We start from the raw sequence: 26,483 nt of genomic DNA, 5'->3' as shown, positions 1-26,483 counted from the left end.
TAAGAAGTACACTTCAATAAAAATAGCCTTGATATAAAGTGCATATCATTAGAAATTTGTATATGCTATTATCATTGTATTATCCTAAAAAAAATTATTAAATCGAGATACTTTTATAGAGAAATAAGAAAATATAAGAAATAATATTTTAATAGAAAATATTGCTAGGAAAGTTACATAGAACGATATTCAGAAGATAATCCCGTAAGAAATGTGTTCATGATTATCTCGTTAGATTTCTTGTCATGAAAACCGAGATAGACTATGGTTGAATTCAGCCAAACTCGAAAGTCCGGCTTTTTGTCGTAGATGATAATACGAGCTACGTATCGATCCCAAGATTCGTGACGTAATAACACTGTGTGCGTCACGATTCAGGAATACGAGATATCCTGGCTGGTCGATGTTTTCAGGTTCGTGTTTTTGCACATAACAGGTAGATATTCACTTTATTTGCATTTACAGTGTGTCACTTTGTCCTACAAATGAATCACTATTGGTTATCGCTACGGGTCAATATTAACTCGTCGAAAGTTCGCTGAAAATTCGAACGATAGTCGATAAACTATAGTTAATTTCCTTGATAATTCTGGACATAATCATAAGTCAACTATCTAAAGAACTGATTATATGATTATAAACTGTTATCGAATGGCGCAGAAATTTTTAGGTTAGGAATGGTTCCTCACAGAATCAAAAAAGCAGATATTCAAGTATGTATTGATAATTCTAAACGTGGTTTTAAATAAAAAAATCTAAAGTAATTGAATTCATTATATTAAGTATAATAAAGTGTTAACGAATGTCGTGCTCAGAAAATACTTTAGGTTAAGAATTTGGGATTCATTCGAGGTTCGAACGAGCAGATATTTGAACGTATAAAAAAATGAATATAATCTGAGGATATTAAAAATTCGTGAAATCGCAATGGTTAATTTGAGATTCGAAATTTCGAAGTGGATATTTTGGAACGATCTTTTTGAATCATTGAGAAATGTTCTAATTTAAAGAGGGGATATTCGAACAGGTATCGGAATTTTATTTACGCCCGAGTGATGTCAAGGAACGTTTGTTTTCCCAATAATTAAATAACTATGAGGCACGTATCGGGCCATGAATTGTTAATTTCGCAACAATTTACCGCGCGGAGGATGTTTTTCTGCCCACGATCATAAGCAGGACCGATTTTGGGTGTGGATGAATGTGGGCGACGATTCAAACGATTCGGGCGATTGGATAAAAATAAACATCCCGCCTAATCTAAAGAAATTGTTGAATACTTTGCATTGCCTTTCAGCATTTCGTCAGAATATTTCTAGTAATATGCTTTCATAAAAAGAATGATAATTTCAACATATGATTACATCATATGTAACAAGGATAGAACAAAATTCGACTTATTCTAATGCATACATATTATTACTTATTTGTTACGTTATTATTAATTATTACTATTGCTTAGGAAGTACACTTAAGTATTATTTAATAATGACAAATAAAAGAAAGCGTAGAATTAATACATTGCGAAATTTAGTAACTTTTGTATTAGAAATTTGTCATTACGTTGATCACAATCATCTATTCTGTGATATATGTTGTATTTATTCGTTACTCTTATTAAATATAAATTTATTTTATAAAATTATGATATCTTTTATATTTTTGTTACTTTATAAACTTTCTTTTGTCCGCCATTGTAAAGTAAAACTAGAACTTTGTAACCATCCTATATAATTTAATTAATATAATGTATTCCATTTTTTCTGATTTAAATACATGCGTCTAAAGATCCAAAAGGATCAGGACATTCTCCTTAAACGCGTAACGCTATTTTGGTGGTAGGATTTTCGTGAGATTTCGTACGAAATCGTGGAACTTCGGTTTCCTCCTATGTCGTGTATCGAGCTTGTGTCGACAGGCATAGGTAAGGCACAGTTCTGTGTCACAGATTCCAGGCTTCCAGTTATTCCTTTTGAACAACTGTTAGATATTCCTGCAGATCGAAATTACATCGTACGACGTGTAGATTAGGCTAGCAGCCGAGGAAGGTTAGAGGAGAGGGCGGGATCGTCGGCTGGTCCTGGATATCGTTCACAGAACTACAGCGGAGCGAAGGGATGCGAAGCGATAAACTTTCCTGCCATAGATACCGGACTTCCGATCGTTTCTTTGAAATAGGATCGAGGGAACGTCAGAGCGGAATAATTTGATTAAAATGCCTGAATACACGCGAGCGAACTCGTTCGGTAGTTGTGTTGCACTAACGGACTAACGTGTTTATTGCCGCTCGGGATACCCTCGGACCAGCAAAATAACCAATCCTTGCTTCATTTTTTTGAATAATATGCAAGAACACATCTTTCAAATTTGAATCCATTCTGTTGAATGTTTCAAAAAATGTTTTCGTAGATACTCTATATGTATTTTCTGATAGTGGGAATATAATTTAAAGATACTAGTTTCAATTTTGAACTTCTATTTACACGTGCGTTGGATAAATTTACTAAGTGATAAATCACAGCATCGAGTTTGTAGATAAGGTTAGGTTATAGTGTTATATTCAATTTCTGTTAGAATAGGTTTGGTTTAGATTTGTGAATAGATCTTTTCCAATTTTAGTTTAGTCTTCTTAGATTCCAGATTCATATTTTTCCCTCTACTCGTCCAGTGCTATTGATCTTTAATTCAGATTTTGGTTAGATTAAGTTAAGACTAATTTGGTTTAGATTTATCAAACTCCTCTAATTCAATATTAAATCTTTAGTTTAGATCAGATTAAGGTAGGTTAGGATTACTTTAGATTTATGAAGTTTGCTTGACTCAAATATATATACGTATGTGTTATTTTTAGATTCTGATCGCCGAATATTTCTAAAAAAAAGATAAAAATTATTGGAAAATTATTAACATTTTAACGCGATGTTTAAGCAATTTGTAACTCGATATAGAACGGTTGTTTCAAACATTGAATATGCATCTGTCTACGCCTACGTGTAAAAACAATGACGATAGTGCCTAGCCAAGCCTGTTAGATTCTGCGATAGGAATTCTTTTCGGTTACGCATTCAGTGGCGCGCGACTCATGCTAACACTGTACACGGTGTATGTACATTGAAAATCGTAAATGTCGATTGTTCGTTGGTATTCCTTTAAAGCGCATGTCCCTTCTACTGACATATATCCGTCTCTCTCTTTAGCTTCAGCTCCTTTCAACGTTCTCCAAATATGTTCCTCCCTTATCTCCACAGCGCGAGTCAATATTTGCTGTGCACTTAAATGACGCGTGGTGGGAGTAGCAACCATCTCGTCGACCAACGGATTTTCCATTAATAATGTACATTAATGAGATCGAAACAATTAGTCAGTCGGTCGTTGAATTATGATTAATGAGAAAGCGAGGGAGAAATTTTAATCTTCCTTTCTTTTTCAATTTATGTATTTAATTACTGGAATTACTAACTTAATGATATTAGTTACCACTTCAGTTTAGTCAATTTAAATAAAGAATAAATTTCAATTTTCTTTTCTTTTCAATTTATTTAGTTACTTGAACTACTAACTGGTAAGAATACTAGTTTAGTTTAATCTATTTAAGTGAAGTAAATTCTCTTTCGTTTCTTTTCCAATATGTTTAGTTATTGATAAGCATAGTAGTTACTGATTTATTTTATTTATCTGGTATTTATTTAGTCACTCTAGGAAACTGTTATGTACATACTGCACATATGTGTTACATAATACACTTCGAAATTTTATTATCGCTACAATGAAACATGACTGTAATGATTGTATTGGTAAAGTTTAAAGATTATATTGGTAAAATTATATCGTAGTCTGTGTACTTTCGTGAGACTGTGTACTCGAATGCTTACTTTCGATTATGTGCAAAATTAAATTAGTGTATTAAAATTATACGTAAAAAGAAGAAAGTAATATTGTATATATAAAAAAAGAGAGTCAGAAATGAAGAATAATAGAAAGTATACGAGGTTAGTTTCGATGTTTATTCTCTCGATAAAAGAAATATTCTGTAAAAGAAAATGTTACCCTACACATTTTTATCCGAATCTCGCGAAGAATTTCGTCTACTAATTTTTTGTTCACAGACGGTTCAACTAGTGCATAACCTATTACTTCACAGCTGTGTATGTGTAAAACATCCACATAAATAAACGCAGTGGAGGAATAGTGAAGGCATAATAGCGGTCGTGCGGAGTCTATATATAATGCTCGGTCACGAGCATGCCTTCGTTCACCGTTTCCACGAAGGCGTTGCGTTTAGCGTGACGAATACTGATTAGTAATGTAACATCACAATGTCGCTGTGTTCATGTTGCATGAAGATCTCTTTCCAATTATGACGCTCGTTACAAAGAATCTGTCGTGTTATTGTTGTTCCGTAGTGAATCACGATCTCTGCACACGTGTATGTATATGTACCGGGGCACTGTGTGCTTCTATGTGTTTTTTATTTTCTCCGTGAGGCGCCAGTATCGAATCAAATCACTGAAGGTTCGTAAATTTTGGTATGTCTCGCGTAGGATTGTCTGTATCGTTTTACCGAAGGCAGATCCCGATTTAGTGGGAGGGACCAAGTTGAAATTGCTGCCATTTAACGGTGGATTCCGCGAATTGTCATTTTACTACTGTCGGTATAGCAAGGGATCTGCTCTTTCAATTCTTTTTTTTCTTGTCGATTCGCAAACACTGGTCAGTAACAGACTTATTGTAATTGATCACTAGATTTTCATACAAATCCATTATTTTATACATATTTGTAAATTTTATATTGTTTTATACTATATTTATATTATATCACAGATTTTTTTTATTTATATAATATTACTTCTCCATGGTGCTTTACATGTATATTGCTCTTCTATATATATCATTTTTCATATGATGCGCATTCTGTGCAATTTTGCATTCTTTAATGCGTCATAAAAATCCGCGGTTTAATTATTATTATTTTATATTTATATCGAAAAATGTTTAACGATCATTCACATACAACAATTTTAATGAGAGATTTATCGAAGCTTGTCTTTAAAAAATGCTATGATATCTCTCTTGTCGAGAACATATCAATTAGATCAATCAATTCTTACTATTTATTCTGTTGGCGAACGTGATTCGAGACAACAGGAAAGTGATTTTTCACATAGCCGAGCGTTTATTGTAAATGAAGTTCCGCGACATAGACATTTTTGTGGAAATCGGTACTATAATAAAAAGATTTGTACGACTCTTTTTATCTAACGGTTGATTACTTTATTTCCATCTACATTGACGTAATTCTGAACACTATCTCGGACGTTGCTCTCCCTTTGTGATACCCAGTTCAAGCGCTACGTTGCTCAAAATAATTGGGTCATCACCTGATCGTGCCATTTTAGCAACAGAAAGCCCAACATTCCGTATAAGATATATCACTATACTGTCATAGTTACATTACCCTATATAACTCATGGTAATATATCATGTTGAACGTTCAATTTTTTACATACAATCAGTCCACTGACGCGATATTCAAATCCTACATTATATCTTCTTAGCTGCATTGTAAAATAACGGAACCAAATTCTAACCTAAAAGTAAAGGTCGTATATTTGATATTCCTTTCATTTACTTATATAACTACAGGTTGCTTGTACTGTCTAATAACTGGTAATGATAATAAGAATTGCAAGAAATCGATTCTTCGTAGAACCTAACCCTACCGTAAAATAGGAAATCTGATTAAAAATGAAATTCGCTTATCTGATACTCTCAGTATATTTGACAAATTTTCAAAACTCGGTTCTTTCGGAAACGTGTCGTCATATGAAAAGTTTCATTCTACGTTATCGACCTTTTTTTCACGTAAAATCGCCTCTTTGTCGACCGTATTACGGTTACTGGAACACCCTGCGTTTACCAAAAAATATGTCGGTCATTTATTCCGTATCGCAATGGGAGTCACGTGACAGAGGTCGGTCCGAGGAGATCAGATCAATAAATTCATTCAAGTCACGCGGTATTCGCCTAACTTTTTCTCCATATAACGCGCCGACAGCAGCACTGCGACGATTTTCCACGAAAGTACGAAATTCGAGCTAAACTCTCTTATGTCAGACGCTCTGTACATGTTTAATCGGTCTCACACCCCTCGCCTCTTTCACCTCGTATGTTTACGTTCACATAAAATGGCAGACAAAAATATTCATACAATTGGGAATAATATGGGAATAAAAAGAAAAATATTTTCTCTGTTATTAAATATACTTAAATGTGTGTAATTATATATTGTACAGAAACAGTTGCAGTAATAAATGTATACGAGCAAAGATGAATTCGCAAATACAATAAAATACTCTGAAAGATTTGAAAAATATGAAACTTCGGATTTCGCTAAAAACTTATTACTTTAATAATGCGAATATTAATTACTAGTAGAGGAAGTAGTCTAAATATGCTGTAGCATTTCTACTTCAGGATTTATTGCTAAATTTGTTCAAGATTTTTAAGATGACACAGTATATATGTCTAAAACGTATTTGCTTTATGATATAGAGTTAAAGAAAACTGAACAAAAGTAATGTCTCTTTCAAATCATATATTTAAAATAAAAGTAAAAGTTCATGTTTAGAAAGTCAACTAGCTCATATTTAGACTCTAGTCTGTATTTGAATTATCTCTTGTACTGTATAAATACTTCTATCTCAATAATCAAATAAATTAATTAACAGTTTGTTCCTGTATATTTATTACTGTAATTATCTGAATGTAATGAAACAGACATATATTCGATTCTGTTTAATAATATAAGAAATATTTTTTTATTTTTACATTCCAACTGTACTATTTAATACTTTTGTCTCTCACTGTATAGCCGGTGTGTGTGTGTGTGTGTGTGTTCCTGTTGCTTTCGCCTGCCGCCGTCGCGCCGCCCCTCGTCGATTCGATTGACGTCATTATACGACGGCGTGAAGCACATTAGCGTCATGAAACGTTTACACGATACTTTACTTCGACACGTTATCAATCCTGCCGGTTTACATCGGTCTAGGCCCCAATATCTTAAAATCTGTCAGGCTAATTATCGGCGGCTGGCTGCGAGAAGGTCATCATCACCTCTCTACTTTTAGTTACTGCCTCCACTACTTCTCTTTCTCCCCACCACAGCACTGTGTGGTGCTAGTGTCGCCATTGAGTGGCGCGCACAACCAACTGGCCGTCTGTAAATTTTTTTTCTTTCATAGTCGCGTTTCGCGAATTCGTTCACCCGGCGGAATTATAAACGCGAACCGTGCTTCTCGCGGAAGACAATCCTCTATAGAAGTTGCTCGTTGACCCTCGTGTGTCTCGTCCTACCGGCCTTGGGTTTATAAATATTCGGTCCAGTGTGAACGTGTGCGTATGTCTGTGCAGTTCGTTGTCAGTGTCGAAGATATGCGCTCGGCTTTCTTCGTAAGTACGCTTTCTGATATAATAGCCGGAATTCCAAAAGTTTAATGAAATACTTGTAGCATACTTGTAGAGCTTTTATAAATATATATTTCTTGTGTTATAGGGAACGTTTTGAATTTTCACTAGCGCAAGAGTGAGACTCGTCTGTTACTGTTATATTGGTAACGTTTGAAATAAATCTAAAAATGTACATAAGTGCTACAAGACGTATAATGATATAAGCGGAAGTATTTAAACAGTTTAATCCATGGTATTAATGAGTCTCCAATATTCAGCATTTTTAATAGACTGCGAATTTTTATGCATTTATGGGATAATTATAAATGTAAAAATGCACATAGCACGTATAATATGCGAATATACATAAACGTCCTACACCTGTTACAATATTCAGTAGGTTCTAAATTTCTGCTAAGATTCTGTTCATCTGTTTGTCTTTATAAAAATATGAATTTGCATAAATATGTACAATTTACTTATTATAGAATATATTTAAACGTTAATTGGAATTGTTGTGTCAGCAATTATTCCGAGTAATTTAGAATAAAATTATTTTATTTTAGAGAATTTTATATCAATTTATATTTTGTATTTTACGTGACAGGGACATTTTATTCTGTAAAATATACGATACAAATTAAAGTTAAATATATTGTAAATTGTTAGCAATGAAATATGATTCAGCGATATCAGTCGAGGGCTAAAATTGTTCATGCTGTATGCTAATTTCTTACTAAATATATGTTTGCAATAAATGTCTTGTGACTTCTATGTATATGCATCGTCAGATTGATTTCAAATTTGACCACCACAATCGTGACATATATGTGTATGACCAACATATTCAAAATGTTTTATATAACGCGCAATTTATTTATACAACACGTCTTTAAGATACAGTAATGATGAATTTAAGATTAATGCCCTATATATTAATGAAAATTCGAAAAGATAGAACCAACAGGATTTCGTTAATAATTGAGTCGGTGCAACCATCGAAAATCGATTGTACCGATGTCGATAATATTTAATAACCTCGTCGCTGCATTGATTCGGTTAAAATTCTGTAAACTAATACAAAGTTGAGAGATGGTGGAGAATTCTGCAAAGTTTAATGAAACGTAGACTGATGTCTTTCTCTGGTTTTTTTATATTCTACATGGCTCATCAGTCAGAAAAGCGCGAGTAATGAGATATGAAACATTGAATGGTTTGTATGGTACTCGACAGCGCGCGCGCTCCATACGGGTAATTGCATACGAATGCACAAATGCATGCAAATCTTTCTGCGCTGTAAATCTCGCCTGTTCCGCGGGTTAATTGTCACTCTTCGCACCGGCTAAGGTCATCCCACTCTATTTCTACGCTACAGAGCTTGAATCTGACCATTAGATTCATTTTTTATCTAAGTTTATTTAATGAATACATGGTGACAATTATGGTCGATTCTCATTACTAGACTGCGGATATTTATGCGAATTCATACTTTTATGAATACAATTTTTGAAAAATGGAACTGAAGTAGAAAATTATTTCATATACTAAATGTCGTAGAAAGTACTTTAGATGTTTTATAACAGTATACAGGGTGGTCCGGATAAAGTGCTACAATCTGTTTCCTTAGAAACTAATGAAGATATCTACTTCGTTTTTACTGTAATTAAACAGCGTACTGTTTTAGTGCCCAATTTATTTTTTGAGGCGAATCGTAGACTGAAAAAAGGGGCCACTAGAGACTTTTCTTAAAATGGAAGGTTACATTAATTTTTTGTAATTCAGATAGCTCTTATTGGGTTACATCTAAATTACTATGCTAATGAAATTTTAAGATAGTTCATAGCATAAAAAGAGAAAACAATATTTCAGAATAATACACGTGACGGAAAGTCGTTAATAAAAGTGAAATTACAATACTAGAATTTTTCTTCGAGAAGATAATATGGATGATAATGTTATTTAGGTTAACTCCAGTTTAGGTTATGTTTGCATCGGTAGATACATATCGATTCGATAACAGTATCGATACGTATCGGCGCGTTAGATTTTGACCGATTTGCGTTATCTGTCATTAACGTACTTTTACAATCGAAATTTTGCAATCACGAGTATCAAAATGTCATCTTTGTCGCAAGTGATTTAATAGATTTACATTTTTCCATCTAGCGGAACGTTATCTCTGAAATCATGACGTAAATCGAGTAATGAGCTCTTATGGTAAATTACGTGAGAAGATTAGATGAGAAATGAGAATAGAGAGAAAGATTGTATCTCTTTCTCCTCTTTCCTCGTATATTTCTTGTCGCTGACTTAAACTCACATCAAACTATCTATGTCGTTTCGTTTGACCTCAGCGAGTCAGTGTATCTAGTAAATTTGCTCGGAATCTTTGTTCCTTTTTTAAATAAAAAAAAACAGAAATATTAATTTATTTTATTTTTAGCTTTATTTCATTAATTTCAGTTATGTAGTCTAAATTATTATGTTTCCTAAAGAAGTAAGTAATCTTGCGTATTATGTGCATTTTATACAGTTTTGCAGCTTTAAATTTCCCATAAATGTATAGAAATCTGCAGTAGGAGTGGTTATTGGTATTCCAGAGCTAATATCGAGTTTCCTATCTGTGTAGTATTAGTGTGCTGTGAATCTATGGACTTGGTTAGATGATAAGTGTATGTAATACAGTTAATATATATATACTGCAGGATATAGGACGTTATAAGTATATGTATTGCAGTGCATGTAACACACTTATCTTCTAACCAAGTCCATAGATACAAAACGACAGAAATAGTACACACAGATAGGAAACTCAATACATATTAGCAAAAATATAATTGGCAACCGACACGTGCGGTCATGGCTAATCCCTGAAAGATGGAGGTATGGTGAATTCTTTAAGGGAATCCAGAAATAAGACAGAGCGTGTGTGTATGTCGTTCAGGGTGGGCAACAGTACAGTTCAAACACGTGAAAACACTAAATATACACTGATCGTCCGTGCGGTAAGTTCGCGTCGAAATAGAGCAATTTTATCCGATTCAGTGAAAACTGATCCCGTGAGGCATTATAATTAGAGGGCGAGGAGTTATTGTTGGATTTCCCGAGATTATTGATGGATCGATTCCCGTTAACGTTTCATTGATCGTATCAATATTGTTCGTACGAAAAAAGATTCACATTCTCGAAAAAGTGCATCGCATGATATCAGAATCCTTTCTCTTTTTCTCAATTATCCTTTGTGCGTGCGCGCACGAGCACGGCTGTTGAAAGATGGTGGACTTTTTCATTCGAAGGTTGGTAACCCTGCCGTGATTGCGCCCCTGATAGGGATAGAGCGTGAAATTAATTGTAAAACAACGCCTGAAAATAAGGGCAGTTTACTATCTTTACGCTTACTATGGCAGTAGTTAGTCTTCGCATCAAATCAGTTTCTAATTAAGGAAGCCCACCCCTGGTCACAACTGTGCACCCATCGAACCTGTATAACTTATATGAGAGAAAAAGAGCGAGATTACACGATTTCTCTATAGACTTTGCGTCATTAGCACACGGGTACGAGTAAAGAGAGATTTTATCGCCTAGAAAATTGCCAGGCATAATTACAACTGCAAACGCTATAAATCGTGCAATCGGAAATTTTATACGTTAGCTTTATTGTTGGTTCGTATAATATTATTAAAATGCCATACACAACGATCAATGTAAGCTAAAATTGTTGAGAAATAAAGTTACGATAATCTTTTAGTCTGTCAAATGATTCATGCGGTATTTTTAAGGTTATATACATATGATGATTCATGTGAATAAAAACCTGTACATCAATATTACTATTAACGTAGGATAAAATCGGTTGAAAAATAAAATGGTAATAATTTTTGAGGTTAAGTTCGTTGATGATTCATGCGATATTTTTGAGGTGTTATATATGTAGGACGATTAATATGAATTGAAATCTGTACATCTATATAACTATTAACGTAGAAAAAAATTGTTGAAAAATAAAATGGCGATAATTTTTTAGATTAAGTTCCGTCGATGATTGGTGTGAAATGATCAAGACGTCGTGTACGACGATTAGTATGGATGAAAATTTATTGAAAAATAAAATTACGATAAACCGATCTCTCGAACAATAAAAAGAATTTTCGAAAGTTCTATAACAAGAATTTCTCGGCGTTTTCTATCTCTCTCGACTCGAGTGCTCGAACGAGTGTAAACAATGGAAGGGAATCCGCGTGAAAGTACGAAAATAGTTGGAATTGGATGGTAAAAAGAATTCCGTTTCCTCTCTCTTTAGTAACTCCCTCTTCTCCTCTTGCTTTGCCGCTCTGTTTGCCTCGTATCGACTCTCGGCTCTTCAGCTCAATCAACAATATCGACACGTACTCTCGAAATATAGAGCACAGAGAAAATATCTCTTTCCTCCACGCGGCCAAGGAAATGGCCTCTGACCGCTTCAAACAATTTCTTTTAGTTAAACGACACTCTTTAAATACGAGTGGTTATTGGGGTAGAAAAAAGAGCGTCGATTACTAAAACACGATAAATCGTGGTGGCTTTATTGCGAATGAAAAAATCCAGGCAATTATTGCTCCCCGTTCGTCGAGTATCGCTATTACGTTATTCAATAATGACACCTTATTATGTTTATGGAATTTATTACATACGACTTCTGGGAAAAAGAATAGGGTAAAACGAAATTAACGAGAAATCATTTATAAGAGAAGCCTTTACATCGATCATAAATCTATCTTCTTATTAGTCTAGGATTTTTAATTATCTACCTTAATGTTCTTAAGGCACAGCATAAACATAAAAAACATTGAAATATATTAATAAATAAGATGACATTATTTTCGCTTTTAAAATTAAAAGTACAAAAGGTAGAATTGGCCCGAAGACAAGGTTATCTGAGAAAGGGACCGACGAATTCGTTTATAGAAATAGATATAGATGCAATAATAGCATTTTGATTCTTACTATTGGTATAGAAATCCATATATACTTAGCTCTTTTGTAATCCAGTTATTTTATTCACATGTATCTAAAAGACTTAAAAAGTCTGCATATAATATGGAAAAACGTATAAAATAGTTAAAGTCCAAGAGTATGTACTATTACACTTAGTTGATAAAACAAATTTCTATTTAGATTCCATTTCCTTAATTATACTCATAAAAGTATGAAGTATTTAAAAATCTATGGTGTATATTATATGTTTGAAGATTCACAGTCGTTTCTCAAAATGTTTCATATTTCATACGAACAAACCAATCTAATAATTTATAAACTAAATCATTTGAAATTTGTATTAAGAAAATATCGTTAGCAGTACAAAATGTACTCCTTATGATCTTCAGTAGATAAAACAGTTGTCTATCTAGGTTCCATTTTTTAAATTATATTTATAATAATGTGAATTTGCATAAACATTCGCTGTTTAGTGATTTATCGCACGAGCAGTTTCTATAAGATACCCTTGAAGAATGCGATCATTTCGCTTAGATCATCGCGAATTTTCGTTCTCGCACGATGATGTCTGTCATACAGCAGTTGTTAATAGGTATTTAAGGCTGTGGTAACTAGTTGTTTAGCGGGAGTTCGTTTGTAATAGGATGAAAATAAAGTTGTGAGTAAAAATTACGTAAACGTGATGAATGAATCAGGTTGAACTTTCCAAGTAAAAATGTGCGGCCAGGAGCGTTCAGTTGATTGCGAGACTCGTTATGTGATGTATCGGCTCTGTTGTGTTGAATTCCGCCTCGTGCGTTCCACGATATCATAAATTACATATTGCAAAACGCTCGCGACTGTTCGCATCTACGACACAGATTACAACGTACATATCTCGGCTTACACGAATTAATTAAGTTATTTACCAAAGCAATTCTCTGTGGATCGTTTCATTTGTTAAGAAGTTTCGGTATTACATAGCAAACGTCTCGTTGGAACTAAGAGTAACTGATCCGTGACAGAGTTAACATGTTTTCTACCGCACGGTGGTCATCGGTCACCTACGTCACTAAATTTTTTGGAATAATTAAAATGAGATAAAGATAAAGTTCGTGGATTAAATAATTATCAATAATGTGAATGACTTGGATAACATTACTAGAAAAAAGAGCGCAAATATGATGTAATATTTTGCAAAAATAAAATGTTATAGTGCATTTCAATCTATTGCAGTTGTCAAGGAGAATTATAGAAAATTCTATAAATATATAAAAAAAATATATCAAAAGATTCATTGAATAAATTTAATATTATAAATTATAACTAGACTGCAGATTTTTTGCATTTATGGGAAATTTAAAGATACGAAAATACGATACATAGAATATACATAATATGCAAAAATAGACAAAATATATTACTTGTTATAATATTTAAGTTAAACTATTCTATTTTCTAACTAGATTCTGTTTTTTTAAATTACATACATAAAAATATAAATCTGCATAAATATCCACAGTTCAGTTATAATGTTGGTTCATCTTTACCTTCTAGTGTCAGGTCTAGTAGAAAATAGTGGAATTTCTCTATAGCTTGTACATTTATTGGAAAATTTCAATATTAAACAATTGAACGGAAGTAAGCCTCCTAAATCAAAATTTTATAAACTTCGAACAGAAAGAGGTATTGTACATACAAATTTTATGAAATAAATCTAAAAACATTCTAGGTTATAATTTAGAATGGTGAATCTGTACAATGGCTCACAAAACTGTACGCACATTTACCGCAGACAATTTTTTTTACATTGTACGCAACTTTTCGAGATTTCGTTAGCTCTGTAATGAGATAATATATATGAATATATATATACACATTTTGAAATTGATTTTTAATTTATATAATATTCAAATATATATATTGCAAACATACACTCAGTGAAAAATTAGTATATAGCATGGATAGTAGTCTTAAATATACAATTATTGCTAAAAATGGCCTCACTAAATATTGTGGCTTATTGATATAGTAAATACTTTGGTTGTTCAAATATTTTGATGATCTTTGAGAAGTGTATACTTTCAATAAATATCTTGTAACTTCTATATACATTTTCACATGTGTTTCAAATTTGACCAAAATAATCATGATAGTCGTATCTCGTTACCGACATTTCAAAATGTTTTCTGCAATATATAAATAAAAAATTTCTGGATGTATTCTTTCATGAGACACAACACTAGAAACATTACAATTTATAATAACGTTAGTTTCTTTTACGACATCATGGTTTAGAGCATCGAGCCGCAAGTGAAACCAGTGGAAAATAGTGAAACTTTGCGCAGTACGCGTGCGAGCAGCTAGAGGGCAACACGAATCGATTACTACTTTGCTAATGGCTTATTTCACTTAACACGCCTTTCCGTGGCGAGCAAGTTCGCTGCCTAGAGCGGTGTTCGTGTCGCGAATCAGGGTTTCTGCACGTTCTGTGATTGACAGGGAAGAATGAAGCTTCGTGGCCGTAACCAGTGAAGGGGAGGTCAGTTTGCATGCCAATTCGCGATCTGTTGTCGCCGTCAACACGTAAACTGTCACCAGAAGGTAAACGGGCTATTCTATCCCTCTGTGTTTCTCCCTATGTCTCTGTCGTCGCTCTGTCTCTTTTCCGCGATCAGTGTTATTTTTAGACAGGCTATATCGTCGATGTTCGTTCAATTGCAAGCTCCCGTTACATCGGTTCTTCGTTGTGACATCATTTCGGAAGAGAGTGTCTGCCACTTTTACTGCCGTCTCTCAGTAATGACTCATTTGTCAAGGTACATAACCTCAAAACTATGTCGGCGTTCGATGACAGTCTAGGCCAGGCCACTCGTGGCAGTCTTTTACTTTACGTCCATAGCGCTCTACGGTTATTCTATTGCATCTAACCACTCCTTTTTTGTGATTTTTCAGGGATCGAATGAAATTATTAACTGTTATAAATAAAAATTATTTAATGAATTTTTAACTTTCCAGTTATTTCTATTCTGTTTTATGTAAAACCCAGTTAGTATTGTCTAATTGTAGATAAGATTAAATTTTATTTTATTTTATTTTAGTTAATTCAACATATATTCTGCATTTTAAACGACGTAGGCTATCATTGGCATTGTAGAAGATGTAGAATATAAATTGTAATTAAATATTTTAAAGTTACAAAATTTAACTCTAATTTAAACTGAGGTTGTCTACTGCATAACTCAGGAATAGCAATTGAGGTTTAGGTTACATGTGCGCTCAGAGTTCAGAGATTAGTTTTAGGAGCAATATATTTCCTAAATTACTTTCGTTAGTGTAAGTCTTAAAGGCTACTAGTTGAATTAACAATGGCATGCCACAGAATAATCTGCTTTACACAACTTGAATGTTTTTTAAGGAGAAAGATGTTCTAGCTTAATTACAACTCTTTTATGCTTCCAAGGAAATAGAAGTTTCTTATTTATGCAAAAATGTATGGAATAAACTGTTTTCTTGAAGCGGGAAGGATATTGATTAAAAAATTATATCCTGTTATTTCATAACCAGTTGTAAATTTTAGGTTTCATTCAATTCTTGCGATTTTCAATGTTTGTACTTATCAGTCGATAATTTTAAAGTTCAATGATTTGGATTTCCTGTTGTTTGGATTTCCTCTCATCATTTGTATTGATTCTGCCAAATAGGAGTATTGTGATTCCTATTGTGATATATATTTTGAATATATTTTAGAGTATTAATATTTGATAAAATTGAATCTTTGGTTTTCTATGATTATATGTACTTGATAATTTATAGAAATTGCATAACTTTAATTCTTAGAAATAATAATGTTCATTTCTTACGGAAAAATTAAGGTGTCATTTAAACTACATACATATATATAACCTTGAAATCTTTCACTCTTGGTGATATAAAATAGAATTGCATTTCCATAAAGCTCTTTCTGTGTCAGACTTTTCAATATTGATAGTGTATTATCATGAGATAAGGATTTTTATCTCATTTTTTTTTACCATTTCATCAAGACCAGAAGTACCAATATAATTATGACATAATGACACATCTGTTTAAATAACTGTGACTCGCATTGCCATTATCATATGCTAATAGCTTATTTTTTAATTAGCATTCATAACACAGCAATAAAAACCATGCATATCTTAGTTTGAGAATGGCAGTCCTTGATATAAGAAAGATTTGTTGAATACAATGGAGTTTTAGGATGATTTTCTTATCTGTTGCAGCTGTTGGCCCTCCAATTTTCTGGAGGCCAGTGGTGTCAGTGACACCAGAGAATAATACGAGCTGCTAGCGTGAAGGAGTACAGTAGAGTTGGCTTAGGCCAACGTCGGTGTACAAAGCAAAATGGCAACAATAGATGGCCGACCAACCCAATATGGTATCACTCTTAAGCAACTTCGTGAGCTCATGGAGCTCCGGGGACGTGAAGGTGTCAATAAAATCAGTAGTTATGGTGGTGTGCAGGAGATTTGTAAAAAATTATACACTTCACCCAGTGAAGGTAAGATTCTACTCTTGTGTAGTTCTATGATTCAAAATATGCATGTACAAATGAAATATTCACAAAAGAAATTACTTTCACTGTGCAGGTCTCAGTGGATCAGCGGCTGATATTCAACATAGACGAGATACATTTGGTTCCAATCAAATACCTCCAAAACCACCAAAAACATTTCTACAACTAGTATGGGAAGCTCTTCAAGACGTTACATTAATCATCCTGGAAGTAGCTGCGTTGGTTTCATTAGGTCTTAGCTTTTATCAGCCAGCAGATGATGAGGAGAGACGTAAGTATGAATTTTAATATTATTTCTTAGCTATTGGGTAAAGAATAAGAATAAACGTATTCTGTAAGATATAAAAAAATGCATTTTTTTATGAACTTTTACAGCTTTAATAGATGAAGATGAATCAAAGTATGGCTGGATAGAAGGAGCTGCTATATTTGTTTCTGTGATTTTGGTGGTAATAGTAACAGCTTCCAATGATTACTCTAAGGAAAAACAGTTTAGGGGGCTCCAAAGTCGGATAGAAGGGGAGCATAGATTCTCTGTCATTCGGCAAGGAGAGGTCAAACAGATCTCTGTGACTGACATTGTTGTTGGTGACATATGTCAGGTATGTGCAGCAGACTATGCATTCTACTAGCAGAAAGTATATTTCAAATGCAGTCAAATACGACTTACGATTCTCTGGTTAACACGAAAGCCCATATTTGAATCAGTAACATGATTTAATCTAGAAACATTTGTACTTAAATTTGGCAACTTCTTGAACATGTCGTTTTGTCTGAGAATTTGTCAATAAATCACATGCATCGATAATGAGTTTCGGGATACGAACATTACTTCGTCGAAAAAACATAAACAAGGTCTTCCCTAAATTGGGTAATCTACAATTCAGATAAAATATGGAGACCTGCTGCCAGCAGATGGTATCCTTATACAAAGCAACGATCTCAAAGTGGATGAGTCCAGTTTAACCGGAGAGTCAGACCATGTTAAAAAAGGAGAATCGTTCGATCCCATGGTACTCTCAGGTGAGGGTTCTGTTTCACAGATCGAACACCGATAATTAAATTTGTTTTCTGTGTTGGGATGGTAATCACAGTGACTTCTGTCCCTTCTAAAGGTACACATGTGATGGAGGGTTCTGGGAAAATGTTAGTTACTGCTGTGGGCGTTAACTCGCAGGCTGGTATTATTTTTACTTTGTTGGGTGCTGCTGTTGATCAACAAGAACAAGAAATCAAGAAGATGAAAAAAGGTATGTAAACTCGATTTCAGTGGGGAATGGAACGATCGATGCAAGGTGTCCTGAATTAGTTCTTAAACATTTTGGGATAAGATAAAGTAGTGTAGTGTTCGGAAATTATCATTTTGAGAACAAAATATTTAAGGAAGATCATCGGAATTTAAAATGATTACCTTGGCATCTTGAAGGAAGCAAATATTACGGATAATTTTGTTTTCAAAATGGTAAGACTTGCCAAGTTCTCCCACTATAGTACTTTAAAAAATTAATTGGAACTCGCTACTCTTCCCCTGTGGAAAATGCTAGAAATTCTTATGCGAATAAATTACAAAGAAGTTTAACTACTAATTGTTTTAAGAGAGAGCAGTAGCGGGTATTACGAAACGCATGGCACAAAATACGTGAAAGAAAAGTAGAAAACCAATAATTGACGCATGGTGTTTATTTTGGATTGACGCGAGAATATTTTATCGTGAATTTAGTTTTTCCAGTTATTTGTGACACTTTCATTTTCCTTAGCATGTGTTTGCGGTACTTTTGAAATGACTCCTTGATCAGTATACTAATTTCTTTCCTTTGAAGAAAACGTTTAGCTCATAGCTGACTTTATCGCCATTGCATTGAGAATAATATTGCATTAAAGTATAATTGCATTAAAGAAAGAGAAATTTTTTGAAAAATGAAGTAGAAAGTGAATGGGTAGAATAGTACAAAATCTTGCTATTCATAGAAATTAAACTTTAAGTAAACAGTTAAATATTTATTAGTATCGCACGTTAATTGCAGCTATTATTATTATTATTATTATTACTATTATTATTATTATTATTATTATTATTATTATTATTATTATTATTATTATTATTATTATTGTTATTATTATTATTATTACTATTATTATTAGTTACTCACATCATGTGCCTTTTTTGAAATATTTATATTGGCCTGCATCTGGTTGTTAATGTTCGTATCTCTGTCTTATGTGTTTATGTATAAAAACCCTCCACTGAATGAGTTAGAAGTATTTTTAGTGTTACTGTTACGTATAGATCAATTCTTACTAACTTTTTGTAGAAGGTGGAGCAAGTAACTCTTTAATTCTCGATTTTTGAACAGGGATTCAGCTTATATCTTTATACCACCTTCTATTTCAAAAATATCAAACGTTAATAGTAAGAATCGACCTTAAGACTATTTACAAAGGATTAAATAGACATAAATCCAGTTTGCTTTCTTGTGATTTATGCTGTTGTGTGTTGTGTATGTTGCACAACCTGGAAGGCCCTTTAAGTGTTGTATAACATGTTTTTTACACTGTCCCTTGAATACTCTGTTCAGATGAGGTTTATTAACAGAATAAGAGAAGAAAAAAAGACACTACAAATACATACAATAATAACAAAAAACAAAGCTAGCGTTGATGAGAGAAAGAAAAACCTTCTGGGCTGTTCATTTAGGATTATTAATTAGTATTATGCTAGAATACGAGAACAGAAAAGACCATAAAAATCGGGAGATTAAGAATGAAAGAGAATTTTCAAAAATATGGCGTAACTTACGACTGGCATATTACATTTTTAGATAGACTGCTAATCGATTTTGTTTTGCATGCGTTTTTTTATCTAGAGGCTAAGAAGCAGCGGAAGAAGAAGTCATTAACAGGTGAATAAAGTACTATCATAAATCATTACTGTTCATCATTTTGATGTTCGACATATACATTAAATGAGCACGCGCGCGTATTTGTTTATTTATCTTAAAAAATAATTTTGGTCTTTTAATTTTTTCTAGATTTCTTTATACTTTTCTTTAAAGTACGCACGCGTCACGAAAAATCTTTTAAGTTCTACTTACAGATAAATAGGATAACACTTTTAATTTTGAACTTTTGTCCTTTATATCACCACTCTGTATGTTTCGTTCACTGCACTCTCTATATTATACATTTATGTATATGGCCTCTGTAACGTGAAGACAGAAATTTGTTGTCAAGTCAATCTACTTTTTTCTTTCACTTCTATTGTTCCTATCTTGTCTTCTTGATCCATTTGTTCTCGTACAAATTAAGTGGGGGAGATTTATGAAGACAGTGTGAAAGAGTAAAATTATGTCTCATCCGTGCTTCTCTGTACCTTTTGTTATATTTGATTCTGTGAATGCTTCCAATAGCAGTGGTTCTATGCATATTTGAAGAAGAATCTTAGCCGCTATTAAAGTTTTGTATAGCTTCTGATTATTCCTGCATTTATTTCAATAACGCCCTGTCTCTCTTTTTCTCTCTTTTGTATACTTTATAATAATTTTACTCACCTCTATTTCATAACATGTAACTGTTATGCTTTTCGATTAATTCTTGATTATATTTTCTCTATTTTGCCGGCTTATTGTTACCGTTTACATTTCTTTTTCCTTTTCTTTGATAGATACTGATTACTAACATTAGTCACCAGTATCATAATATTAGTTAGAGTATGCAAAGCAATGTAGTTGTAAATGTAGTACGAGGAAACTCGATTCCACTGGTCATCTAATTCTTATGTAATTTTGGACAATATTGCTATATAAAAATCTAAAATCAAACAATGTATCAGCATCTTCTTAAATATTACTACTTTCAAATTGTGTTGTTTTAAAGTTAGAATTAATTAAAAGACGTTAAATCAAGAAGGAAGAAATGGGAATCGAGCTTCAGACGGTGTGGTTATAGATGAACTCAAATGAATCTGTATGTTGCTAATGAAGGAGATGAAGCTGGAGAAATAACTGGAAACAGCCATGTGAGTGGAGGCAAGCACGAGGGCGGGGAGAACCATCACGCAGCCAGCCATGCAGGTGGAGCAGAAGGGAAGAAAGAGAAGAGTGTTTTACAAGCCAAGCTAACTAAACTCGCCATACAAATCGGTTATGCCGGCTCGACCATAGCAGTGCTTACTGTTATCATTCTAGTCATTCAGTTCTGCGTTACCACGTTTGTGATAGAGGGGAAACCTTGGAAAAATATGTACGCTGGTGATCTGGTGCGGCATTTGATCATTGGTGTAACGGTACTCGTAGTCGCCGTTCCCGAAGGTCTTCCTCTAGCTGTCACCCTTTCTCTCGCTTATTCCGTTAAGGTAACTATTCACCAATTTCATTCTCTCAGAACTTCAGAATTAATAAAATGATTTGAAAAAACGTTATTGTGGTTCTACGAACAAAATGAACTCCTGTTCTATTTATAAATCTTTAAAAATTATTGTATCCTCACTGTAGAGAGGCGCACTCTTGAGATTTACTCTCCGCATTAAAGGTTGTAGATTTCTTAAGACTCTATCCATATTAAATTATCGGAATGCTTGCACTCGACAGCTTTCTACTTTATCATAAATATTTTCTTTTTATTTTGTTTCTAAATTAATAATTAAGATAATAGAGTAAACCAGGGAAAAACAAGGAATAGGGTAAAGTGATAGAGAAATATTAAAATTCTGTAAATTTTTTATTTTACTCCTTATTTGATATTAAAATTTTGTGAAGGAATATTGTTGATGTATGAGTATACAATTATGTATGATTCTCTGTGTATAGAAAATGATGAAAGACAACAACTTGGTACGTCATTTGGATGCTTGCGAAACTATGGGTAACGCCACGGCAATCTGTTCGGACAAGACTGGTACCCTGACAACCAACCGGATGACCGTCGTTCAGTCGTACATATGCGAGAAAATGAGTAAAAAGGTCCCGGAGTTCTCGGAGATCCCGTCGCACATCGGAAACTTAATAATTCAAGCTATCGCTGTTAATTCGGCGTACACATCCAGAATAATGCCCCCGCAGGAACCTACAGAATTGCCGCTTCAAGTCGGTAATAAAACCGAATGTGCCTTACTTGGATTCGTAGTAGCCCTGGGCATGAACTATCAGACGATACGAGACGATCAACCTGAGGAAACCTTCACACGGGTGTACACGTTCAATAGCGTTAGGAAGAGCATGTCTACTGTCATCCCGAGGAAAGGTGGTGGATACAGACTCTTCACCAAGGGCGCTTCCGAGATCATTATGAAGAAGTATGTTATTTTCTTTCGCGAGTCAATTATAGTTCATAGATCAAACGTGGAAAACACTTGCTGTATTACAGGCTGATGTTATTGTAAAAGAATGTATTATTTACCATAAAATTGTTACAGATTTGTTGTTTTTCATTTGAAAGCAATTTTAAAATTTGACTCCTTGTCAACTAGTCACGTGTCATCAAAATTTTTTATTAAATTTTTCTCTTTCACAAAATTTCACGGACTTGTTATCTATTGTTAAAAGGAACAGATTGTTCCTCTTTTATAATTATGTTATATTAAAATAGATCTTTTTAATCGCTGAATAATATGAAAATTAAGAGATCATGAGAATTGTACTTATATTCTTCTTCTATAATCTTCATGTTTTATTGTTTCAGATGTGCCTTTATATATGGTCGTGAAGGTCATTTGGAGAAATTTACCAGAGAGATGCAGGAGCGTCTGGTAAAGAACGTGATCGAGCCGATGGCGTGCGACGGTCTCCGTACGATCTGCGTCGCATATCGCGACTTCGTTCCCGGCAAGGCAGAGATCAATCAGGTTCACATCGACAACGATCCGAATTGGGAGGACGAGGAGAACATCGTAAACAATCTCACGTGTTTGTGCATCGTCGGTATTGAAGACCCGGTACGTCCGGAGGTACCGGACGCGATCAGGAAGTGTCAGAAGGCGGGCATCACTGTGCGAATGGTGACTGGAGACAATATAAATACTGCGCGTTCCATTGCCCTGAAATGTGGGATTTTTAAGCCGAACGAAGACTTCCTGATCTTAGAAGGCAAAGAGTTCAACAGGAGGATCCGTGATGCTAACGGCGAGGTACAGCAACATTTGCTGGACAAAGTGTGGCCGAGGTTAAGGGTGTTGGCTAGGTCGTCGCCTACAGACAAATACACGCTCGTGAAAGGCATAATCGATAGCAAAGCGAGCGTGAGTCGCGAGGTTGTTGCTGTAACCGGTGATGGAACGAATGACGGTCCTGCTTTGAAAAAGGCGGATGTCGGCTTTGCCATGGGCATCGCCGGCACCGACGTCGCTAAAGAAGCTTCTGATATCATTCTAACGGACGATAATTTCTCGTCGATCGTGAAGGCAGTTATGTGGGGTAGAAACGTCTACGATAGTATAGCGAAGTTCTTGCAGTTTCAATTGACCGTCAATATCGTCGCTGTTATAGTTGCTTTTATCGGAGCATGTGCCGTGCAAGATTCTCCCCTTAAAGCGGTGCAGATGTTGTGGGTGAACTTAATCATGGACACATTAGCATCTCTTGCATTGGCCACCGAAATGCCAACGTCTGACCTTCTTCTTCGTAAACCGTACGGTCGCACGAAGCCGCTCATCTCCAGGACAATGATGAAGAACATTCTCGGCCAAGCTGTCTATCAATTGTCTGTAATTTTTATGCTTCTTTTCGTTGGTAAATATCCTTGTTCTTCGCTCATTCATTGTATGAGTCCCTCGGGGAATCCATGCTGATCAAACTGGCCATATATTGGACAATTACAAATATTACTTTCTAAAATGTAGCTTAGAATTCTTTTTCTAAAATGTTCAATTTTAATATGTGTCTAATTCATGACATTGAGAACTTCATAAAAGTTTAAAAAGTGCAATTGATCAGTTTGGCTTCTGGGAGGTTCATATATTCTCTGTCATCTCTGAATTCAAAAAAAGAAAGAAAAGAAAATTGTATATATAAAAAGTTCGAATATGTACTATTTGAACCATTTAGAAACCACATTGGTCAACTTCATAAATTGGAAAGTACAGAAAAATGATAACGTCGCAAACACTGCTTAAATTCATCTTAGAATTTACTATTATTTATGTCACCTTCTTGCGATAAATTAACTTATGGAAGTAAATCATTTGAGTAGTAGTTTAGTTAAGTTTCTTGAGAAGTGAATGTTCATCGTATACTTATTTAATGAAATTAAAAAATATATAAAAAATAGAGTTCATCGGTTTGGCTTCTGAGAAACTTATTTGTTGCGCAGAAAGTGACATTTGAGATTTACATAAGAAATCTTATTTCTTTCGATTGTATTGGATCTATTGGAAATAACCAGTCAGGCTTGCGTTCTTTCCAAATACCTTCTTTTAAGCGATGAACTACAACAATATTAAAGAAAGAGGACAAGAAATAATTCGGATTATTGTCAAGCGTAATAACTTCGTGAGAATGATTTTGTTTTTTGATTTCGAGATGACTAAACCGATCAAAACAAAACATTTTTTAACAGTGAGCTATTTGATTGATAGGTGATAAGATGCTTGACATCGAAACAGGCCGAGGAGTTGCGCAGGCTGGTGGCGGTCCAACGCAGCACTTCACCATCATCTTCAACACATTCGTCATGATGACTCTTTTCAACGAATTTAACGCTAGGAAAATCCATGGTCAGCGTAATGTCTTCCAAGGAATATTCACCAACCCCATCTTTTACTCTATCTGGATCATGACATGTCTAGCGCAGGTAGACCATATTTCCTACATTATATCACATATTTCTTAAGGACATTCTTAGAATTATGATTATGTGTTCAACAATATATCCGTGTTCGTTTTCAATATCTTGATATATGGGACATTAGGGATAGAAATTGTCAATATAGTAGAATATTAGAGAGATTAAATGTTTCTCTACTTATTTAATAGCCAAGTCTAGCATAGTATGATATATAGAATTTGAATTTGCAATGGAAGAATCTATTAATATTTATCCTTAGCTTCCTATTCTATTAATAATAAATAGTCAGCTAATAAATAGCCTTTAGATAGAATTTCACATTTTCTCACTTTCAATTAATTAGAAGATAGGTTTAACAAAGGGAAGAATTCCAGCCAAGGAGAAACGGACACGAGAGAAGCTGTTTAACACTTGGGTGACACCGAAATTACCATTTCTTGTATCTCCTCAATAAAATCCTATGTCTGTTTTCTAGGTAATTATCATACAATACGGTAAAATGGCGTTCAGCACGAAAGCTCTCACATTAGAACAATGGATGTGGTGCCTGTTCTTCGGAGTCGGTACTCTATTGTGGGGCCAAGTAATTACGACTATTCCTACGCGCAAGATTCCTAAAATCCTTTCGTAAGTTATAAACATATTCATGTAAAAAAACTACCTTTTTTTTTAATGTGTAGATGATGAGAGATACTTCTGTTCGGTTTAGCGGGCGCAACCTAACGTAACTTAAAAAGAAAAGAAAAAAAGAAAAGGATACAATAGTCACGCCCACGTGTTGCGTTCTCGTTCAGAAAATATTTTGGAATAATATCTTTTGTTACATGTTCTTTTTTCAGTTTCTCTTTTGTTCGTATTGTATAATTTTTGTTTTACTACTTTTTTTCTTTTTTGTAATCTTTTTCTGATATAAACTCAAAGGCGAGAATGCCGGAAGTCAACGTGTAGCGACTACTCAAAAAAAAAAAGAAAAAAAAAGATATCTAGAAGCTATGAACAACTAAAGCAGCCGTATTGCACGCATTACTAAGTAAATCAGGAGTATGTAAGATGGGAGAATATTGTAAATGTTTCTTGCTTTCTTGCATTGTGTGACGCGACAGGAACGCGTTACATCAGGGATGCTACACTGTTCGACTAAAATGCTTAAAATAATGTAATTGGGAAACTTCTTTAAAGCTTTGAGAATGAATCTGAAAAACACGCTCTCATGTATGTCTTGTCTTGTAATGTCAAACTAACTAGTCTTGGAAATTGGAAGCGCGATTATATGAATCTTGATTGAAGTTCTAACGTACGAGTTGTCATACGTAGCTTCTATGAGTTTTTATTGAGACCCTCCTGGTACACGATAGTCGCCTTTGCATGAACCTCTTTATCTTAATCGAAATCTCTATTGAGAAAGATTTTTCATGTATATGTATTTATATATCAATACTTGGAAGTTGTATTTAATAATTAAGCACGATTAATTCAGCGTTCGTCTATTGTACGAGTACGGAATCTCTGTTATTGGAGAATATATTACCTCTTGACGGTGGTTGATAGTTGTATAAGGATGTATCGTTCGAATTTTATATGTAATTCATAATATTAAGATCGAGAATTTTGTATTAACTATCGTTGTATTTTCCAATTCTTACAATTTATGTATAGTTATTCTCGATATTAATTTAAAGAGATTTTTCAAGTTATATATATTGTTCGCGCGGTATTTCCTGTTATATAACTAAAACCCATCGCTATCATA

At 34.0% G+C, this 26,483-nt stretch overlaps 1 protein-coding gene across 26 annotated transcripts in view; it reads left to right on the top strand.

Annotated features, from left to right (window-relative positions):
* The window catches only part of LOC126925727 (plasma membrane calcium-transporting ATPase 3), an 88,971-nt gene that overhangs the window by 23,907 nt on the left and 38,581 nt on the right, over nt 1-26,483 (top strand). For 19 of the 26 annotated variants that reach the window (XR_007714093.1, XR_007714090.1, XR_007714091.1 and 16 more), the window contains 11 exons: nt 16,665-16,942; nt 17,031-17,228; nt 17,333-17,559; nt 17,845-17,980; nt 18,073-18,207; nt 19,822-19,857; nt 20,938-21,308; nt 21,763-22,247; nt 22,634-23,679; nt 24,525-24,739; nt 25,209-25,360. Coding sequence is in view for 22 of the 26 variants with exons in the window: in XM_050741595.1 (XP_050597552.1) it covers nt 16,786-16,942; nt 17,031-17,228; nt 17,333-17,559; nt 17,845-17,980; nt 18,073-18,207; nt 19,822-19,857; nt 20,938-21,308; nt 21,763-22,247; nt 22,634-23,679; nt 24,525-24,739; nt 25,209-25,360 (3,158 nt within the window). In the remaining 4 variants the exon portion in view is untranslated. Of the gene's footprint in view, nt 1-6,897; nt 7,450-7,552; nt 7,611-13,946; nt 14,086-14,697; nt 15,004-16,664; nt 16,943-17,030; nt 17,229-17,332; nt 17,560-17,844; nt 17,981-18,072; nt 18,208-19,821; nt 19,858-20,937; nt 21,309-21,762; nt 22,248-22,633; nt 23,680-24,524; nt 24,740-25,208; nt 25,361-26,483 lie in introns of those variants that run through there. The other 7 variants (XM_050741589.1, XM_050741591.1, XM_050741585.1 and 4 more) reach the window with 6 other exon arrangements.

Source organism: Bombus affinis, chromosome 16 (genome assembly GCF_024516045.1).
Source record: "Bombus affinis isolate iyBomAffi1 chromosome 16, iyBomAffi1.2, whole genome shotgun sequence".
Taxonomy (NCBI): Eukaryota; Metazoa; Arthropoda; class Insecta; order Hymenoptera; family Apidae; genus Bombus; species Bombus affinis.
The sequence above is the reverse complement of the archived record's forward strand: the minus strand, read 5'-3'. Positions and strand labels throughout refer to the sequence as shown.